The 22,214-nt window shown below is 34.4% G+C and overlaps 3 protein-coding genes across 3 annotated transcripts; 1 reads left to right on the top strand and 2 right to left on the bottom strand.

Annotated features, from left to right (window-relative positions):
• Positions 1-382: 382 nt before the first annotated feature.
• On the bottom strand, positions 383-3,167 carry LOC130647713 (heparan sulfate 2-O-sulfotransferase 1-like). The gene has a single exon (XM_057453668.1). It carries the CDS (start codon positions 2,755-2,757, stop codon positions 1,519-1,521), a length of 1,239 nt encoding a protein of 412 aa, XP_057309651.1. The 5' UTR covers positions 2,758-3,167; the 3' UTR covers positions 383-1,518.
• Positions 3,168-6,998: 3,831 nt separating this feature from the next.
• Positions 6,999-11,928, bottom strand: LOC130647712 (uncharacterized). Its single transcript, XM_057453667.1, has 9 exons — positions 11,431-11,928; positions 11,028-11,167; positions 10,089-10,275; positions 9,542-9,743; positions 9,042-9,163; positions 8,499-8,673; positions 8,135-8,304; positions 7,567-7,869; positions 6,999-7,228 (listed from the first exon to the last, which is right to left on the bottom strand). Exons 1-9 carry the CDS (start codon positions 11,453-11,455, stop codon positions 7,215-7,217), a joined length of 1,338 nt encoding a protein of 445 aa, XP_057309650.1. The 5' UTR covers positions 11,456-11,928; the 3' UTR covers positions 6,999-7,214.
• A 179-nt stretch (positions 11,929-12,107) lies between these two features.
• On the top strand, positions 12,108-18,548 carry LOC130647711 (uncharacterized). The gene is made up of 9 exons (XM_057453666.1): positions 12,108-13,333; positions 13,792-13,951; positions 14,244-14,395; positions 14,572-14,931; positions 15,416-15,604; positions 15,849-16,004; positions 16,607-16,697; positions 17,481-17,563; positions 18,281-18,548. The coding sequence occupies exons 1-9, from the start codon at positions 12,784-12,786 to the stop codon at positions 18,400-18,402; spliced, it is 1,863 nt and encodes a 620-aa protein (XP_057309649.1). The 5' UTR covers positions 12,108-12,783; the 3' UTR covers positions 18,403-18,548.
• The last annotated feature ends 3,666 nt before the right edge of the window (positions 18,549-22,214 follow it).

Genomic DNA, 22,214 nt, shown 5'->3' with positions numbered 1-22,214 from the left:
ATACACGATACTTACGGTATAACTAAACCGAGATCAGTTTTACTTAGTTTTTTAAACATTTTCCCTGTATAGCATATATTATATCATATATTATATATGTATGTCGCATATATTATATATGTATATCGCATATATTATATATGTATATCGCATATATTGACAAATTCACCCATACAGTGTAAAACAAGAATACTCAATTTCCATGAAGGAACATTAAGAAGATGTAAAAAGAAGCATAGGATATGAACAAGATACACTGACAAGAGAAAGAATAAAAATATGTTTATCTCTGTTTTCTTTTTAGCTAAACAGACTATATATTAAGGATAGTTGAGGAAGCTACAGACATTAGGACACAAAATTGAATTCTTTAAAGTACTCTAGATCGTTGAAAGAACGAAGGATTTAGGAGGGCGGATTATTAAATATTAACAATTTAAAGAGAAGTTGGAACAACTGGAGGGACGGACGGAAAGAGGGCGGAAAATGAAATGTGACACACTGCTTCGATTTGAATACAGATAGAATCAAATAGACTGGATGTTTTAAATATCTATAAAGGTTTAAAAAAAACGCACAAATAGTGTGAGGTGTGAAGAAAATGTAAAACTAACAACTAGAGGGAAGGGGATTATGCGATCCTTTAGAGTAGGTGAATAAAAATTAGACCGAATTAAAATTTCTACTGCCTCACTGAGTTTGATTCGATAATGTTTCACAAGATTTTCTTCACTAAACTCATAACAAGAACATCATGCTAAAGTTTTTGATTTGTTTGTTTAGGTCTCACTTATTCTCGAAAAAAAGAAAAAAGAAGCTGACGCCAAGCGGGATAAACGAGCCAAAAAAATTCGCTCACTGGAAAGAGATTGTTGTCGAGCACAAAGGATAATCGAGCAAATGAAATCTGTTTCTTTGACCTCGACAAAATTGGATTATGATGATAAGAACTGAAGATTTAGTCTTCACGCCATTACGTTATAGGGAATTGACAATATTGATAAAAGGAACCGATTATTTGCAGACAGCTTAGCATAATTTACGTGACCATGTTCCCGGAGATCACTCCATGACGTACCCACAAGCAGTTTCAAATCACGAATCTTAGAAAGATTCACAAGAGCAAAAATGGGATTGCTTGTGATTTCAAAAATAGACAATATTTGAAAATTTAAATTTTCAAAATAACATAATTTTTTAGCTATTTTTATTTAACTTCTTACGCTTGTTTTAAAAGCGGACGATACAACGTTTAGAATATAGCTTTACGTGCAGAGAAGTGAGTTTACACTGTTTGATCAAAAACGTCCAGGCAAAAATCCCAGACGAAAAACAAGCGAAACGAAATTTGCAAATTTTTAGATTTTTGGCTAGGCTGAAAGGGAAGTCAGAAAGATACAAGATGCCCTGGGCATGCAGCTGTCAGTCCTGTTCTTTTTTTTCATTGGGTTAGATAATACTTTCTTTGCAGAAGAGTAAAAATATTAATGTTTAAATTATATTTGTGAGAGATAACCGTCATAACCTGCAAGCAGATATCTCTCTTTTGAAACGCTCACTCGCAAATTTATACAGCTTTTTATCCGCTTTATTTCGAGCTCGAATCTTTTTCAAAGTTTTCTTGTCTATATCTTTGTAGTAGTCTTCATTTGTATTCTTCTTTTCTCGAGGTAAAACTAGTTGAGTATGGTTGAAAAATGTTGGTAATTTTGTCTGTAAAACTTTTAAAAATAATTCAATTTTTTCTAATATCCCAACCGCAGAGTAATATCGTTGCATGTTGAATTTTGCTTTCTCCAATGCCTTTTTTGAACCGCTCTTGCAAAAATTATGCGGACCACAAAAGAATCTGGTCATGACATTATCCTCGCAACCTCTATGTTGTTTTCGAACACAAGTTAACAAGGATTCATTCCACAGACCAGATTTTTTCAACTCTTTGATGCGATCAGGTGGTCTTATATTTTTTAATCTCATGTATTTGTAATGTGATATAATTCTGCGGACTGGATCTCGTAACATATTTATATACGTGTATGGTCTCTCAATTTTTAAGTCGTTACGAAAATAAAAATGCGAAACAAATGCAACTGACACATTCTTGATCACGTGATTTTCTATAACGTCTGGATATGGGTATGAATCCCCCGTATTGTACCAATCTTCAGTCGTCGACTTTTGCACGTGATAACTCAAATATTCAGAAGCGTTTACCATCACTTGACCCAGACTAGTACTTCCTGTTTTAAAAATCCGATTATATAATAAAACTTTCGGGAAAATCGGGTTACATGATATTTTGTCGAACGTCATTATACCTTTATGACGTATAAGGTTATGCTTTGTATGCGTCATATTGGATTGAATTTCTGCAGATATTTCATTCCCTTGTCTGTCCAATTTTTTGTCTTTGCCAGTCAAGTTTAAATTTCTAGCCTCGATTGTCTTTCTTAATTGATTCAAATTGATCTTTACATTCATTCCGGTATTTAGTTTCGTTACTCTATGTAATTTATGGCGTTCGTTTATATCTTGTGAGTTTTTTATCTTTTTATTTTCTTGATCTGTTCTTGCCCATAACGGGTTAAAATACTTTTTGATTTTCGCGGTGTTTATATTTTCGAACATCGCTTTTGGGCGCCAAAGTGTTTCATACATTGCAGAACAGGTAGACATGTTGCACGAATGATAGATTATGATAACAGCCAGTGTAGTAAATGATAAAATGCAGAACAGAATAACTTTTTTTCTTTTCATACTGGCTAAAAAGTGTTGAAATATTATAGAAAAAAAATACGAAACAACACCTCTTCTTTTATAAGAAGATCATGAACCACAAAAACGTAACCTAGAATAACATATGAAAAAGACTCAATACTTTCAGGGAGTGTAGAGAGAACATCATTCAACATTTGTTGACAAAAAAATGAACGAGAGAATAAAAAAGGAGATATGGACGAAGCGGGTGTATACGAATACATTACCATGTTCTGCCTTGTAGAAATGGCCTAATGCAAAAATTGTCAATTAACGCCCATTAAAAGGCGGGAAAGGAAAGGCGCAACAAGGCTATCCTATACCATCGGCCGGGTGTAAAATTCCGACAGACATAAAAAAAAAACGTTTTGTTTTGTGATAGGTTTATTACATTTACCTTAGGCGACACATGCATATCATGCACACTTTTTCCCTAGTAAGCAACCTTCTTAGTTAGACTGGACTGTAGTACCAGAAACAACATTATTAGTACTATAGTATGGTTCAGAGACATTTTTTACTGTGTTTGAGCTCACTACTGACACAAACATAATCCAAGTTCAATATTTTTATAAATCTGTTACCATAAAAAAATAGCCATTTCGGGTTACTTCTATAGCTATACCATTCTGGAACTCAAGATCAATCAAAGGATTTTCCACCAAGAAAACATTTAAGTCTAAAAACACATTTCCAGTTATTACCTATTAATAACACATAATAATGGATGTTACTTCTAAAGTCTTGACTAGCCCTACAACTGGAAACGGCGCGTCTTAAAATGACACACAAAAATTGATTTATTAACTTAACTTTAGTAAACAAACCATGTTAGCCTGCAACAGGACAACTAGCCTGTATAGTTTATATACACGATACTTACGGTATAACTAAACCAAGATCAGTTTTACTTAGTTTTTTAAACATTTGTCCTGTATAGCATATATTATATCATATATTATATATGTATGTCGCATATATTATATATGTATATCGCATATATTATATATGTATATCGCATATATTATATATGTATATCGCATATATTGACAAATTCACCCATACAGTGTAAAACAAGAATACTCAATTTCCATGAAGGAACATTAAGAAGATGTAAAAAGAAGCATAGGATATGAACAAGATACACTGACAAGAGAAAGGACAAAACATATTTATCTCTGTTTTCTTTTTAGCTAAACAGACTATATATACTGTATGTTTAATGGCTAATTTTCCTAGCACACTGTACATCTGAACTATACCAAGTATCACTGCAGAGTTACACATCAGATAGATAATAATATTAGCATTTTTACTATTTTATTACTTACATCCATAAGAAATTAAATTTTACCTTTAAGTTTATCCTGGTGATCTTTATATAAAGTTATTTCAAACATGTCTACTGTCTTGGGGGAATATCATTTTTGCCAGCTAGGCTAGCTAGCAACTTAAACTTTGTCTAGGTCACCATTTAAACTATTGAATTATACAAATATTTCTAGCTTCATTCTTTCCACCATTCAACACATCACATCTACCTATCGTTCTTCTTCCCACTTGCACCTTATTGGAACAAACTTGGTTTTACTTACTCCAAACTCATCCCAGACCTCTTTTTCTTATGCCGTCGACGTCATGTCAAATTGAAAACACGAAATTAAACAAATCCCTCCGATGCTCGTTTTTTGTATTGTGTTGGTTTAAATGCTTTTGAAATAGGATTTTAATTGTTTAACAACGTTAGGTAAAAATTTTGCTTCTTATTTTAAATTGCAACAAACAGATAGCGTTGGATAATTTTTGTAATAGATATTTAAATGTGCATATTTTACATGGCTAGGCTCACAATTAATGTGGGATATACCATAGGGGAGGGGCCATGAATTAGATGGGGAGTCCTACAGTATTTAATGCTCATTTTGAGCTACGCAGGACTAATTAGCATCCACAGTCTACCAGACAACTTCCTGTAACATCCAACAGCCCACACAGTGTGCTATCTCCCCAAAGTGCGAGAGTAACCACAAAACTGCGGCTCCACAAATGATATATGTCCCGGTTAAAACAGCTAAATGCTTACTTCGACTTAAAGTTAAAATAAAATTTTAGCTTTGCTAGGTTCTTCTAAAAAACTTACTTTTAGCTACTAGCTATCAATGCACCATGTCGAGTTTGATAAAAGTTTTCTCAAATAATATTCCACAATAAAAAAAATTTCTAACTTTGATATACTTACAACATATTTCTGCGTTATCTACAATGTTTTAAAACTACAATCTGTTTTATATATTTGTTGGATTTTTTTGTTTTGATAACCTTTTCATTATAATTAATTTACAACACGTTGCAATTCGACATGCAAATAAAAACAAGAGGGAAACATAGATAACATGCAAGTATAATATAAAATAGCATAGAACAAAGACAAAATAAACACAAATATTATGGTGCTAAAATTTCAACTTTTAGTGTCGACTTTAAACAAAAGTTTTCTTAAATATATGCCGCGTTCAACTGTCGCCATAATCAGTCCAGTTATGTTTATATCAAGTCTTTCTAGAATCTAGAAGAGTCCCCCGAACAGAAATGTCAATTTTTTCTGATATTCAAATTTTCTTTACAAAGTACTCAGCGTGATAGCTACCAAGTGCTTAAAGTGATATGTACGACGTAAACCGAGATAGCACGTAGTAAACCTAAGTGTTACGTGATGGTTAAGTCGTAAACCTAAGTACTTAACGAGATAGCTGTGTCGTAAATCTAAGTGTGACGTGATGGTTACGTCGTAAATCTAAGTGTTACGTGATGGTTACGTCGTAAATCTAAGTGTTACGTGATGGTTACGTCGTAAATCGAAGCACTAAGTGATAGCTACGCAGTAAATCTAAGCATTTAGACACATATATGAACTAAATATATTTGTCGTGAATTTGATGATATCGTGATGATAATTGTTAATAATATAAATGTTATAACATCTTTAATTCTTTAGTTGGTTCATTGAATATGAAAAGGAGCCGTGTTTCTCAATTATTTTGCTAATCTATAAAAAATTTGAAAAAACCCCAGAATGAGTGAAAAAATAAAAAACTCAAACCATTGAATTTCGTTAAATCAGGGACACTTCAACAGTTGATTTCGCCCGAACTCCTACACCAACGACTCATTTGAGAATGAGTTGAGAGACTCACTTTAGAATATTTGCTCACATCTCATAGCGCACATCTTTTTGAACAGCCTTCTGTACAGCTGTATATCATGCGTATTTTGAGCTCCATCATACATGCAGATCTTTGCAAAGCGCCGAAGACGTCTTGGCAAGGAGCTTCTATATTCTTGCAAAAAGGTCGATTTTCTTCTTAAAGTGGTCAAACAGAATCACCATGCGACAGGCTTCTAAAGCTTTGTATGTTTTATATTAGTTACTTCAGTTCGATAAAAGCTTATATTTCATATACAAAAAAAAACTAATAAAAGCCGCACTAACGACCTCTCTCTCATTAGCTCCAACTCTGTACTGTCCCTCGTGGAACGAGCTTTAAAATCCGGCCTATTTTTGCAATGGAATTCTAATATCTTGACTGTGTTGATTTAAGTTTTGGGCTCTGTTTTTGTCCTTAGCTTTCATGTTAAAATTAACAAATAATGGATCATTCAGTTTTCGTTGCTTTTTAAACCTTCTTTATTTTACAGATAAATTTTAGTTTCCTTAGCTAACAGTTTCATCTCGTAACTTAACCCCCAAACTTGGAAGACGTATTCCATTGACACCATGTTAGTCTACACACAGTATGTCAAACTTGTTTGTAATCCAGCCCGGAACAAAGCCGACATTTTTTCGAGCATCAGTTCAGTTTACAACATAACCAAAGAAGAGCTTTCTAGAATTTCAGTTGCAATTGGTGGGCAAAGAAGGGACCTAGATGGTCAATGCTTGGCACCGATAGTCAGTTAAATCAATTCTCTTTCGATAACCTAAAGAACACTTTTCCTAACAACCAAGCAACCAGGAGCTATAGGTTCTAACAATGGGACAGTTTATGATCAGTTTTTGACAGTTGATTTATCTTATCTGAGATCAGCTACCTTGCTTCCAGGGCTTTTTGTCTCCCATCGACGCTGTGCTTATTGCCGTCCCATATGCACAAAGAGACAACAGGTCCTGGGATTGAGGTTGGAAATCAACGCTTGTTATTCCACAAGGTCTAGAAACGAGCACTGCAAAACAACGATCCGGCTAACAATGCTTTAAATAAGTCAAAATTTCATCATTTCACATTTAATTTTCTTCACATTTATTTACAAATAAAAATTTATGCTGCGTTTTTACGAAATAAACAAAATTTTATTTATAAAACAAATAAACAAATAAACAAATAATAGGTAACATAAAATAATTTAAAAAATATCTTTGTTCTCTTTGAAGTTGTTTTTCACCTTCTGCGTCATCCTTGCTAGCTTGAAGGTGCTGAAAGATAAACATAATGTATCTGTTACCTCTATTGCACATTGTAACTCTAAAAATTTTTTTAGAAATATCACGCAGTATTTAGTTGCCACACGAGCACTGCAGGGATGAAAACACATTTCATGTCCATGTACCAAAGCAAGAGATTTCATCTTCTTTTATCTTTCATTTGCGCACTTAAATTTATCATCCCCGAACGCAAAGATAAAATGGTGAAACAAAAAGCCCTGACAGGATCAGATTTAATTCTACTCTGATTCATTGAAAAGTCATGCTGAAAGTCTGGACCTAACATGTTTTTTACCAATCATTTTTTGAAAATTCAAAAACTGAATTACCCATTGTTATTGTGCCTCTTTTTACATACGCTACCACTGGATTCTGATGTTTGATGATGTCCGGAGCAGGTTTTGGTTTACATGAAGCTGCATCAGCACATTCCATTGAATAGCATATTTCACCTAACATGAGAGCCACGTGACATTTCTGCTCACCACAACATCTTTCTATGCAATGTTTGGCTTTGTTTACGCCATGTTGTGTTTTTAACCGCCCAGATAACATACCGCGTTCGAGAACTGTGCTGTTGCGAATACGACCATCAAGGTGACAGCCATCTTTCTTTTCTTCAATGTTGCCAGCTAAAAATTTTAAGTAGTAAAATTAGTGGGAAAGTAATATGATGGAGGTTGCATAATCTAAATGCTGTAGCGTTTACTGTTCTGTGGTGTTAACTGGGCGTTGTTTATGAATGAAAGTGAAAAGGTACACCAGTTAAAAATGGAATTTTATAAACAATATTGCAGAACGATAGTAATTCTGCTATCCATATCTTCAAAATTTAGACTATGACGTTAATACGTGGAAGTACAGTATATAATGTTTACTATCTTAAAAACATGATACCTTCGTCTAACTTGACACCGTATTTTCTTTTGATCACATATTGAACTTGTTTATCAAAGGATGGTGTTAACGAGGTGGATTTACTTTTCCTCAAATCTTCATCTGGAACAACTCGACAATTTTTTTCGTCCAGACATTTTACAAGAAAACAGTCTTTGCCGAACATGTATCTGCAAAAGAAAGTATCGAGATTAACAATATTTCTGACGAAAATTCTTTATTTTTAAAGAAAATAAAAATTTGTGAGAACATGTCTGTTAAAAGTTTATGTAGAAGATTTCTTGCTTGGGTTGATTGTTCTAACTTTCTAAATCAAAATTTATACACCAAATTCATACATTAAATTCATACACTAAATACATACGCTAAATCACAGTTTTGATCTTCACAACACTGTCTTGAACAGATATGCATCTTGCCAACTTTTCCAACATGTGTGAACCTTCCAGCATCGTTACCTCCTAACAGTTTGGAACCCGTGTACACTTTGGATTGTGTACACTGCATATGATGTGGTTGCAGACCTGATGGTACTTTTACTAGAAATAAATAAATAATCAAGTTGGTCAAGCATGAGTAAATCTGTCTCACCAAACATGAGAAAATAACTGGGGCCATATAGAAGTCGTTAAATTAAGACAACGCAGCACAGAGATCTCATAATTATGAAAGATAAAAGACATGAAATCCGAGCAAAATTTTGATGACGTCATAAATAGACATAATTAAAAGTGAGAAAAATTGCAGCAAATCCACTGTCATGACTGCTTCATGTAAAGACCACATGAAGCCAGTACCTGTCAACACACTTGAGGTAGTACTAATTTCCCCAGTACCCTCACGAGTTTGAAATAGTGTCCATTATAGTAAATTCATTTCTGTGACCTACAGTAACTTCTAAACTTACTAATTTTCTTTCTCTTGTCAAACAACCATGGCGATACAAATGCCATCTTTTGTTCAAAACCATAATCTGAAGCAGGTAGAGGAGCACATTTCTCCTCACTATAACATTTTACTAAGTAACATCTGAAAGAAATTAAAGTTTGTATATTAAAACCCCTTTACAAACGGTTGAAAACTTTCATTGAAATGTCAATGAAGGACACATTTCACCTCTATAATTCTTAAACATAGTGAAGCATCTTTGAAAACCGTGTTGATGTTAAACCTTTTGGTAGCCTCGAACATTTGGTAGCCTTAACTTCGGTAATCACCCCTGAATGACCGCAAATATGGTATTAACTAAGGACGGGTTGTCCCGAAAATGGTCGAATCAATCGGCGTCAATGGACAAAAAGTTAGAAGCAATCTTTTTCGACAAATTTTGTTTAAGTGGAAACAAGCCTTAAAGATCTAATTGCTCTAAGAAATCCTCCAAAGACAGTGTCATGATCATCTACGTACCTTTTTCCAAGCATAAACGCTAGATCACAATCGACCGCGTCCCCACAACAATACCTCACGCATGTCTTAATACTTTTTACACGTCCAATGTCAGTAAACTTTCCTGCTTGTAAACCTCCAGTTAACTTCATGTTGTACATAATCTCATTTTGTGGACATCTTGCTTCGACTTCATGAGATTTCAACTTCTTCGTTTTCGTATCTATAGTGAAATATGCAGGTAATGTTGCGGTGGATATTTAGTTGTTTTTGTGAGACTGTAGGATACATAAGCCTACACAGTTTTGAAAAGAAACCTAACGAAAATTTTGCGAGTTTTAATACAATTTCACTTTAAATCACAAAGGAACATGTATTTATTCTAATAATGTTCTAATAAAATAAATAAATAAATAAATAGTAAATATTTGGTTCACGCGAAAATAATTCTTGCCAAATCCTGTTTTTAAAAAGTACCATAACGAAAGATCAAACTTCTCCAATCAGACAAGGCTACGCGGTGCATAAATGTTTACAATAAAAAATGAACTTTATTGTTTACACGTACCCACAGTGATGTTACCACGTGTATTCGGTGAGATGTGAGCAATCTGTAAATCATCTTCTCCTTTCGCTGCTGGTACAGTTTCACAAGATGATGTGTTGAAACAGCGCACGCCCATACAAATCTTAGTTCGTCCGTCCATGACTGCTACTTTACATTTTTTGTTTTCACAACATTTCATCGCACATTCCTAAAATGAGAAAATACGACGTTGCAAAAAAAGGGCTGCATTTAAATATAATACATAGATATATAATATTTGATTGGAGACGATGACGAATCGGTAAAAAAGTATTTGTTCTCTCGAAGTTGCTGATTCGAATTTTCCTTCAATGTAAGGTATCAGTTTTGTTTTCAGGACTAAGCTAGTCGCGAACCGGTTTGTGCGCATGGCAAGCACGTTAAAAATCTTGTAGTACGTTTTTTTCACGTGTAAAGGGATTGGGAGTTTTCGTCTATTAACAGGATGTTCTTAAATTACGAATTTTGGTGACCAAATTGATTTGGACGAAAGCTAACGTAAATGGTAGTTTCAAAAAACATTTTAAATACACATCCTCCGTAATAAGTTAACCTCCGCTGTAAATGAAATGGTATAGCTCACTAGAAAATGGTAATGGCGGGTGGCCTTGTTGTTATTCAGTTCGCTTCGCAATCACAAGGTCCGTGGTTCGGTCCACAGCGCGGGCATGTTTAGCATGTGTCGGGTCAACCACAGCTTGAGTCAACCCAAGACATGTCGGGGAAATATGGGGCAATGCCGCTGTGTACCTGATGTATACATTCTGAACACAGAACCACATTCATAACAGTGTTTCCAACACTTAAGTGGCTATAAATATTCGGAATAAAAATAATAATAAAAATCATCTCATTCAAATCTAGGTGCATGAATTGAGCTTTTAATTGACATACTAACTCAGCATGATGTAATAAAAGTACCTGTATGTTCTTCGTTCTACCATAATTATCAAACAGACCAGCTGCGTTCCCACCTCTTAACGATTTACCATATTCTACATTTGAATCTTTACAGTAAAATTCTTCTAAGATAGTATGCCCACGAACAACAACAATAAAACCTTGAAATGCAGGAAAAAGTAAGATTAAACTTCTTTAAAACTTTACTTGGAAAGTATATCAAGCGCAGACAGAAAATATACAAACGCTTACAGAACAGATGCAAATTGAAGGTATTTTCTACTGGACACAAGAACAAAAACACAGTCTAAGTGAATCAACGCATGAAATTTATTTGAATACCGCTCTTGACTTAGGTAAAGTCTCCCCTTTCTGTATAACCTGCACCATTAAAAAAAGGGAAAATTATCAGCAGCAAACTTACACAATAAAATTAAACTTCTCGCCATTTTAAATCTAAGCTATCCTCGCCACATTCTTTGAGCTTTCGATTTCTGCATAATTTCTGTGTAGCTCACTCCACCATTTTTATTCTGCCGAAGTATGCGCAGTTAAGGTCTGATTTAATTTACGCATATTCACTGAACGGGTGGTTTTAAACAATGAAATGTCAAACAAATTAATACGAGAAAGCTTTCGGTGTAAATATAACTTTAAGCGCCAAAAATTCAAATTGTCTCACTCAACAGATTGTTGTTGAAAGGTTTACAAAATTTTTTTTTTAATAATTGCAACTTCCGTTAACTCAAACACACATGTTATTTGCAATCTTGTTCCCAGGCTCCTTTTCGTTTTGTTTCACACGCACCAAAAGCGAGAAGAAGCTTTGGGAAGGAAATCGAAGAGAGCAGATAAAAGCGATTGTTCGAAACAGCAAAGGAAGCGATAAACAAAAGTACACGTCTCCTGCACAGTAAAGTCTCTACTCTGTTGTTAACACATGTTACCACATTTAAACATTCAAGATTTAAAGATTCAAAAAACGCACGTAGGTTACACAAAACAGGAATAAACCAAATATGCAGTATCGAGTATTGTTTTATGTAAGAGGAGAAATAGTTAAAATGATATCTTATGGTCAATTCTTTCAAGGTGATTTTCTTAATTGTACTCAGTACTACCACAGCATCCTTCGTAGTGGATTAATTAATGACATCTTCGTCCCCGGGCTTCTTGTTCTTTTAGTCGCTATTAAATAAGCAACAAAATTTTATTAAAATGACAAAAAGCCCTAGAAACGAGGTTAAATTGATGAAAAAGTTAAGCATCGTTAAAAAATGTTGCATTGTTTTTTTCCGCCGAAAATATTTTGTGCATTCGTAACGTGAAATCAGTCAGTGTGACAAACAAAATATGGATATATAAGAGATTAAAACGATTTGTTTGAGAGCAAAAACAATTGTTACTTCATCATATTTTTTTGTAAAAATACAGAAGTTGAATCTTTTTGTTTTTTGAGCAGAATAATTGAATTTTATGTTGCAAACTTTGAGCGCAGTGAAGCGTTTACACAGAATGCGGCGTTCAACGCAATTTGAAACACATGGCTAAGCTAAACAATTTTTTAGTTGCCTTCCAAACTCTTTTGATGAATACTAAATTCGGAAAATATTTCAACTGAAGCAACTGGAATAAATCTTCACAAGGAGGTACATGAAACATTTGCGCCAAAGGATATTAATTTCAGTTGTTTTTAATAAAGGATAGTTTAATATGAAGGATTTTGATTGGCTATTTATTAATAGATAAGGATTTGTATTGGTGGATTTAATAAGAAATGCAGTTAAAATGTACATGTACAATATTATTACAGATGTTTTCAAATAAAAGATATTATCATCACGGAAAATGGAAGGAAAAGTTGCGAATTTATTTTATTGTTTTACTTTATATATGTGTAACTTGTGTGCATGGAGAATTTGATAATCGTATACTTGACAGACTTGGCAAGCCTAAACGTTGCGCGTATGAGAACGTTTTATCCAATCATACCTTTCGACGCAATAAACAAGCTGGAGTGTTTACACACCTTGGTCACACGACAGATATTCATCAATGTAAACTTATGTGCTGTAAAGTTTCAGATTGCGACGTGGCCTTTATGCCTGAGAATCATTGCTATGCAGTGTCTTGTTATAGTGACCAGCATTGTGAGACCACGCCGGCGAAGTCGGAAAACTTTAACGTGCAATTAGTGAAAGTCCGACGTGTCGTGATTCCAAACCCTGATTCGATGGAACCACGTGATGAAGATATAATTCGTTCCAGTCTCCCAGATATGCAATCACAAGACGAGCGCAATGACACAAAGGAGATTAAGGACGAAGGTGGTGTTTTGCAGTATACAAAATTTTAGGATGTTCGCAAAAAATTTCTAAATATTTGAGATTTCATAACCGGTGTTAACTGTTTCAGAGGCTCTGCAAAAACTATTTTTTCTTATAAGAAACCAGAAGGAACCATAAGCTGGAAATACTAACTATTTAAAACATCTAGGACCTGGTTTTTCGGCCTTAAAAAATATAAGGAAATTTCTGAGAAACAGACTTCCCTTCCTGTTTGTTTTACTTTTTCTGTTTAAATTGTCGTATGGTTCAACATTTACTTCTCTTCCCACGCAACATTTTTCTTGCAACAACAGCAAAACAAGTCCCTGTACATGCTTATAACGTGCACAGCTCTTTAATTTTCGATGACTCGATAGACTCTCGGTGTACAAGAAATGAGGTATACCAGACCAATAATGATTAGCTCCGAATCATTAATCGTGTTTTTATTTATTTAGTGGCCGTGCAAAGTGCGAACTTATACGAAGAACTTCTTTGCACGCACAGTCCCATTTTATACAACGTCACATTGAAAGGTGGTTCAAAAGGAGGAGAGTTTACTGATTTAGGTTTGGTTGACAACATGGAGATGTGTATCGCGTTGTGTTGTGAAATCAGGTAGGAATTATACTTGGTGAGAGTTGTATAAAAATTAAAAATGGTAGTTGATTGTGAAGTGTACCAATCCATATTAAATATTTTTCTCACTAAGATGTTTTACAAATAATTTATGATGGTAAAATTTTTACGAGCATGCAAAACTCTTTGTTACTTTTATTCCCAGCGCACTTTTCTTCTGTGGTAAACTTTAAACTTTAAACGACCTGTTCTTGATAAAAGCTCTAGGCAAGACCCTGGGGACGAGGTTGAAATTTTGCAATACTCCTTAAATAATCTGTTGTTCTTTCAGGCAATGTGATTTAGCTTTCATGATTGACACTACTTGCATCGCTGTACATTGTGATAATGAAGAGTTATGTCAAACCATAAAAGCGAAACCAAACAAAAAGTTCCCGAGGGTTGCTTACATCCGACGAAAAGAAAGGGAACATAAACATCGAGGTATAAATGAACGCGTGACATGAATTGCTATTACGATTGGTCAAAACTGTAACCCTGTTAGACGTCAGTATAACCAACCTGTCTCAACATAAACCAAGGTTCTTTGTAGTGAGGTTACGTTTACAAAATTATCTTTGAATCATCAAAATTTATTATGATAATTTCTATATTGTTAGCGATTATACCAGCGCCACCAGAAGTTCACGCCCCACCAGTAAAGCTGTCAGAGAAACCAGCTCCAGTTTTACGCCCAAGTACATGTCAAGCTCGTAAGATATATAACAACGCCACATTGTTAGGCGGTATGAGGGCTGGTAATTACACGCCATTGGGTAAAGCAACTCACCTGCAAGACTGCATTGGAAGAGCTTGTGATCTCAATGAGGGTCACGTTGCTTTGATGTTGGGACAATATTGTTACTCAGTGATGTGTCATAATGAAAGAATATGTCAAACAATCCCGGCTAAACCTACGCATTTGAAGCCAAAAGTTGCATATTTAGCCTGGACGCAAGAACCTATTGAACAAGATACAAGTAAGTCCTAAGTAATGATGCATGTTTATATCGGCGCCACGGCTATTACTTTCATTTGTCTTTCATTTGAAATCAAGAAAATGTTCGGAAATAGATCGAGATTCAAGAATCTAATAAATTATTGACCCCAAGATATAGCATTTGTGCCATTCGTTATAAACATGGACAAAACCTTTAGGGCGTTTTTACCGTCTAATATGGGTAAAAAAGTTCCAAAGGACGCAATTTTTGATTCAAAATAGGACCTCTTCTAAGTCTTCGTAAAATTTTACGTCGTATGAGCTGTAAATTCCCAGTTTGATTGGTATATTTTTGTGTTTTGTGTTTCTTTATCTATCAATATGGACTATTACAAAATATAAGAATATAATTTTTTACCAATAGTATGATCTTTCCCGTGAAGATTTGGTTTGTTTCTTATTAACATAAAAATATTCACCCTCTATTTGTTGAAAGCTTCAACATTCCCTTACTTTCTCTCTAGTAACAAACATGGCGGAAAGTGATTTTTTTGTCAACCACAAAAGATATCCACGATGCAAGCGAAGTCATATAATGTACAACCATACGTTAAAAGGTGGTCTAAGAGCTGGCAACTTCTCCATGTTGGCTGCGGTGGATGACATTGAAGTGTGCGCAGCACTATGTTGTGAGGAAAAATACTGCGATTTAGGTATGCCATTTTGCACAGAAATTTAGAGAAGTTATAGAAATAGAGGTGGAGATGGGAGTTACAAGGGAGGAGTGTGCATAATTCCGAGAATTGAAAAAAGAAATTCATTTAGAATTTTATTTCTAAACAAAGCTGCTTTTTGTTAAGATGTTTTTGGCCGCTGATTTGAAGGTTTAGTATCTGCGCATTCACATTTTTGTTGTCAACCTGTTTTTAACCAATCACATACTCGCATCCATTCTAGCTCTTATGATTGGTGACAATTGTTATGCTGGAGATTGCGCCAGTCCGGAATTATGTTCAGCCGTACCTGTTCCACCAGGTTCAGCACAAAAATCACAAATCGCTTATATAACTGCACCAGGTCGAAAAAAAGCAGAGGATAAACTTGTGAACGCAGGTAAGTAAAATCAAATCTTAGAAAATTTTTCCTCTTTTTGACAAGCTCGAAAAATGCAATATATATATTTACATTTAAAAGTTATTTATGTCAGAATACACTAATACTATCTTCTATCACATTCTATGGCTATTTTATTGGTCAATTGGCTAAAGTGCTTACATGAAAAGAAGATTAAGAAGCAAAGTTTTAAATTTCATAATGTACGCGAAAGTTTAGCAGAGTTTGTATTCAAAGTGAAACAAGTAGGAGTTTAATTAGAAACCTTACAGTACAAGTTGGAAGAGAAACGACTCATTAATGATTTTAAGGTGTTTGTATATGCATAAACAGGAGAACAAAACTTGGCTTTCCAGAAGTTTTTATCTTTTTTAAATCATTCCTATCTTCTCTGAATTATTCCTATCTCTTTTGAATCATTCCTATCTCCTTTGAATCATTCTTCTTCCTTGTTCAAGCAAACATTGCAGAGAAGATGTCTTTCTGAAACACCATATAAGCAAAACCTTTCGTATCAATTTTTTAATTATATAGATATGTTAACTAGAACAGTTTTCCAAAGTTTCGCTGTGTAAATATTATAACAGGTATCATTCTTTTAGACTGGAGTTTGGTGTATCTTGTTGTAAGTGCTTTGGTGATAGGAATCAGTGTGTTGGGCACTGCATGGACGGTTTGCTTATGTGCATTAAAGTAAGTTCCTTTCAATATGATAAAAATTTGATGTAATTATCTTTTTTTTATCAGGAAATCTTATATTCTGGTAGAGAGGAACCTATTTCATTCTTTGTTAACTTTTTAAACATCTACCCAGCATGCATTCTGCAATGTAGCTATATTTTCTTGTAGCTATATTTTCTGGTAGCTATATTGTCTGGTAGCTATATTTTCTGGTAGCTATATTTTCTGGTAGTTATATTTTCTGGTAGCTATATTTTCTGCAATGTAGCTATATTTTCTGGATGTTATTAGGCTTTAAGGGTTAATATTATGCTTCAAGAAAATTTTGGGATGTCCCTAATGGTCTTTGGAGATTCTTAAGTATAACAGAACGATACTAAACTATGGAGAATCTGTATTGTTCTGAACTCGTTTTCAAGTACCAAAAATGTGTGTGACATTATTACTATTGCTTACCCAGAATAGAATTTTCAGTTTCTAATGGTACTGTTATCAATGAAGTTCCTGCATTTAAGCTCTCATTTGAGCTACGGAAGGTGTGAAGCACAAGAGCTGCTTCATTAGACAACCGGCTATCTTAGTTGAGCGATCAATCCAATTCTCATATTTAGCAGATAGGATCGACTTGAACTTTTATAGTCTCTGGCATGAATTGGCCAAGGTTTGAATCCAAGACCTTCCGCACTGAAGGTGAACGCTCTAACACAAGACCATCAGTCAGTGCAAATAAACATCTGTTTATGGGAATGATTTTGAACTTTAGAGAAGTGTATTTGTGATTTTTATTTATTTCAGAAGACATCGTCGAAAAATGGTGAAAAAAAAGAAAGATACGTTCGGGAAATATTTTGGAATTGAGCAAGCAACTTCAATGAAAGGTTAATAGAAAATCTTTGATTTGTTTAGAAAATCTAATTTACTTCAAATTCTTCCCTTTTTATTTTAAAATTGTTAAAACAATGTTTCTTAGTTGAAAACAAATCTTGGTCTATGAAATATGAGGAGCAGGCCGGGACAATTGTCGGGGACGTTGGTCCGCCCTCATCAATAATTGCACTAAAATCACTTTGTTTTTTATGTGGAAGTTTTTTATGTGGGACAATTTCGTCCTGTTCTCAGCTAAGCGGAATCCCGGATCAGGCAGGCATATCAACATACCGTCCCTGGATGAACGATGAACTTCTGCATATTTCAATTGAAAAAACAAACAAAAAAACATACCAGCAAACGTCCCGTCCCGTCTCTCAAATAAACAACCTCGAACTAGCCGTTGACACAATGTTACAGAAGAGAGGAAAGTGAAGGAAAAGGGAAAAAGGAAAATGAAGTTTTTAATTGAATTAGATTTGCATGAAGCAGAGCTAACAATCATAAATTTTGGCAAACAATGAGAAAGTATTCAAAATGCAACAAAATAAATGAAATATGTTACAACGCCTAAACCCTTACATTTAACAATATCTCGAGAACTTATCTAATTTGCTTCACACGGTGTATGGTTCCACATTCTACAATCTCTGTGGTTGAGAAATGGCTACTGTGGCCAGTGAAGGATTGAGAGATTATTAAAGCATTGCTTCATAATTATTTTTTAGATGAAATGCTGCATGAAGGAGAAGAACCAGTTGGCACATCATCTAGAAATAGTTTTAGTATGAGTGCTAGTGATATTCAAGTAAACAAAGAACAATCAAAATCTACAAAAAATGATTCGTGAAAGTTTGAAGATAAAGAGAGATACTGCAGTAAATAAACCTAATTAACGGATGTGGAAGGAAACATCAGTAATATATGTAAATAATAATAATAATAACTTTTTAGAAATTTGTTTTTATAAGAAAAAAAATTCTTAAAATAAATAAATATGTGAAGGAGACTTCTACACACGACGCAAAAAAACAGGCCTTAATGATATGTAATGCACGCAATGAAATGAAATTTTCGATGTTTTTTTAACTCACCCAGTACCAGCCATATAAATTCTACAATTCTGTTACGCCCATCCTATACCGACAGCGCATACCTCTATCCAGCGCAGACCTTTACCCAGCGTACACCACTATCCAGCGGAAATCTTTATTTAGCAGACACATATTTTAGTCCTTCGGGAATATTTCCGTGGAATATAATTTCCATTAAGCAAAAATTAGTTGATATTTTGTTAATTGATCCTTTTCTTGCTTCTACTTTTTTCCTAATCCTCTTCTACTGAAAATATTTATTTTCTATTTTTCAATTTTCTATCCCTATCCTTAATAATTATTCACCAAGTGTAAAAAGCTTAGACCAAATCTCTAAAGCGGACAGAATTATTTTTCTCACCAGTGTCTGTTTTTGGGAGGTTCTCCTAAGTAGCTTGGAATGATTCTAACAAAGAAATGTTGGATTGAAAAGATAGTTGGATAATATTCTCGAAAAATATTAATCGATATGTTTGAAATAAAACTAGGCCTCTAAAGGTTTATATGGAAAGAATTTAAAAGTTTTTTTGGACTTACGTATGCCATATAAGAGATTTTAAGGAAATCGTACTCTATTTGTGGCTATCGACGAAAATTGCGACTCTTATACATTCCGAAGTAATTTTATTGCTTATACAAAGATTATTTTGGATTAGTTGGTTTATATGCAGAAAATTTAAACGTTTTTGGGTATTACACGTCCCGGCAAATTGCAACAATTTGCAAAACTTCTTATCAACACTCTATATCACCATGGTAACCACAATGTCTTATGCCGTAATATTAATAACATCACTAATTACTTTATGTATTGATTTTAACGATAGCATTGAGACCATTGAAATAAATGGAACGATTGTAAAAGGTGACAGAAGCTATAGTTACGTTATTAAAAGAGGTAAAGCAAGAGTCTCCTATTATAACAATACGTGTGCTACATTTAATATTATTTTGCAAAGTGGCGACGTGGAAACCAACCCAGGGCCCAAACCCCAAGCAACTAAGTGCATTATTGTAGAGCAACTATCAGACGAAATCAAAAGCAGCTCGCCTGTGAAATGTGTTTTAATCGTACTCATGCAAAATGTGCCGATACCAACTTGATACATTCCATAATGAATTGTATTCCGGTAAAGTGGACATGTACTGACTGTACACACTTATTAATGCCGTTTGCGCGAGAGAATGATTTGAATTCAACTATTTCATCAACTATTTCAGGTGCAACATACAGCAGTCATCAACACGCATTGCATGAACATTATCAAAAATTGAGAGTACTGCACATAAACACACAATCGATGACATCTAATTTTAACGATTTACTGGTATTATTGGATGACCACCCCTTCGACATTGTTTGCTTATCCGAAACATGGCTAAAAAATAATGCTAATTTATTGGAATACGTCCGTATACCTGGTTACTCAATGGAATATGTGAATAGAGACCAAATTCGAGGAGGGGGTGTTGGAATTTATGTGAACAGTTTGATCAAATATCGCATTCGAAAGGATATTAATGATATGTACGAAAATTTAGAGCATATATGGATCGAGGTAGATGGCCGAAACAAGCATAGTAAACTACTTCTTGGGGTCATATACCGCTCGGAAAGAATCATCTCCTTTTCTGACTGGTTAACTAAATTTAAAGATTTGATAACTTATATCCAAACAACATGGGATGGCCTGCTACTTATAACAGGGGACATAAACATAAATCTTCTCAAACCAGAATGTTGCCAAGTAAGACAGTACAACAATATTTTATCTGCATTCAACCTTAAACAGATAGTATCAAAGCCGACCAGGACGACTCCTTTAAGCGCAACATTGATCGATCATATGATAATTAACAATAATACCAAAATCGCACATACTGATGTATTACCATGCGAAACTATTAGTGACCATGATGGACCTTACGCTATCATCAACATTAAATACGATAAGTTTAAACCTCGATATAAAATGATAAGAGATGAAAGGCAGTTTGATAGGGAATCTTTTGTGTCGGATTTCTCGAACCTACCGACATCAGTTATATACGCTATAGATGATCCAGAAGAAAAAGTGGAGATACTTCACAAGTTCATGCAAGATTGCATTGATAGACATGCCCCGTTAAGAAGAACAAAAATAACAAGACCACCATCTCCATGGATTCATACTTTAAACATAAAAAGTGACCAAACGAAGCGAAATAAACTTCGAAAACTTGCTCATGAAACTAACGATCAAATGATATGGAACGAATTTCGACAACTTAAAAACTCTGTTAAGAAAAAGATCAAGAAAGCTAAAGTTTCCTTTTATAAAAAAGCACTTAGTTCTAAAAACTCGAAAGAAGTGTGGAACACTATCAATCGAATTTTACATCCTCCTTCGAAGCCTCTTCATTTTGACGCTGATAGTGTAAACACTTTTTTTGCCGGAACAGCTGAGCGAGTTACTGGATCAATTCCAAAATCTGAAATTGATTTAAAGGAAGTACTCCAAACATTACCACCATCGACTTCCAAAATGTTTCAACTCAGACATGTTAAGTATGAGGAGGTACTTAAAGAACTTAAAGGACTACGTAACGATATATCAACTGGGTTTGATGATATACCAGTGAAATATGTTAAATTACTAGCAAATGAAATTTCTTCTGTTCTAACACATATTATAAATACGTGCATTGAGAAAAAATGCTTCCCGTGTCAATGGAAAGTGGCAAGAGTCGCACCTATTCCAAAAGTGAATGTTCCTACATCAATAAAAGAACTACGACCGATCTCCATCTTTCCTATTTTATCCAAAGTATTTGAACGTCTTATCCTTACACAAATGATAATCTTTATCGATGAGAAATCTTTATATTCCGAAACGATGTCCGGGTACCGAAAAGGACACTCCTCGACTACTTTGTTGATGAAACTTAGAACGGATATCAAAGAAGCAATGAGTAAAAACGAAATCAGTCTTGTAGTATTAGCTGACTTTTCGAAAGCCTTTGATACTGTTCAATATGAAACTACAATGAGGAAACTCAACCAAATCGGTTTTTCCAAAGAGTTTGTTGAACTAATTTTGAGTTACTTGTGTGGCAGAAAACAAATTGTGCGAATTAATGATAAGACCTCTGAATTTTGTAACATCACATCTGGTGTGCCGCAAGGGTCAATATTAGGCCCTGTTATTTTCAATTTATACGTCACTGACCTGGAAATGCATTTGACAACGAGTACGTTACAGTATGCTGACGACACCACTTTGTTTACGTCCACAAAATTAAATAATCTTGCGAAGGCAAAGGAACAAATAAACGGAGATATAAGTCAACTTCAAAGATGGTCTACAAATAACAATCTTGTTCTGAACAAGGAAAAAACAAAGTTAATGGTGTTTTCAACATCACAAATGTCAAAACGACACAATCTCAACGACCTCGATTGTACTGATATCAAACTGGATGACTTCCAGATTGAAAGAGTTCCAACATGGTCTGTATTGGGTGTTAAATTAGATGAACACCTAAGTTGGAATGATCATGTACAGAGTGTAGTATCGTGTTGTCATGG

This window comes from Hydractinia symbiolongicarpus, chromosome 6 (genome assembly GCF_029227915.1).
Source record: "Hydractinia symbiolongicarpus strain clone_291-10 chromosome 6, HSymV2.1, whole genome shotgun sequence".
Lineage (NCBI taxonomy): Eukaryota > Metazoa > Cnidaria > Hydrozoa > Anthoathecata > Hydractiniidae > Hydractinia > Hydractinia symbiolongicarpus.
Note: the sequence above shows the minus strand (reverse complement) of the source record. Positions and strands in the feature narration are given on the sequence as shown.

What these genes read in the sequence shown, in the direction of transcription:
- LOC130647713 (XM_057453668.1), bottom strand. Translation starts at nt 2,757, where the DNA reads ATGAAAAGAAAAAAAGTTATTCTGTTCTGCATTTTATCATTTACTACA.
- LOC130647712 (XM_057453667.1), bottom strand. Translation starts at nt 11,455, where the DNA reads ATGGCGAGAAGTTTAATTTTATTGT. An exon ending in GTAGAACGAAGAACATACAG is followed by an intron (nt 10,276 to 11,027) that starts GTACTTTTATTA and finishes TTCTCATTTTAG; the next exon opens with GAATGTGCGATGAAATGTTG. An exon ending in CGGTGTCAAGTTAGACGAAG is followed by an intron (nt 7,870 to 8,134) that starts GTATCATGTTTT and finishes TAAAATTTTTAG; the next exon opens with CTGGCAACATTGAAGAAAAG.
- LOC130647711 (XM_057453666.1), top strand. Translation starts at nt 12,784, where the DNA reads ATGCAGTTAAAATGTACATGTACAATATTATTACAGATGTTTTCAAAT. An exon ending in AAGGGAACATAAACATCGAG is followed by an intron (nt 14,396 to 14,571) that starts GTATAAATGAAC and finishes CTATATTGTTAG; the next exon opens with CGATTATACCAGCGCCACCA. An exon ending in GGAAAAATACTGCGATTTAG is followed by an intron (nt 15,605 to 15,848) that starts GTATGCCATTTT and finishes CATCCATTCTAG; the next exon opens with CTCTTATGATTGGTGACAAT.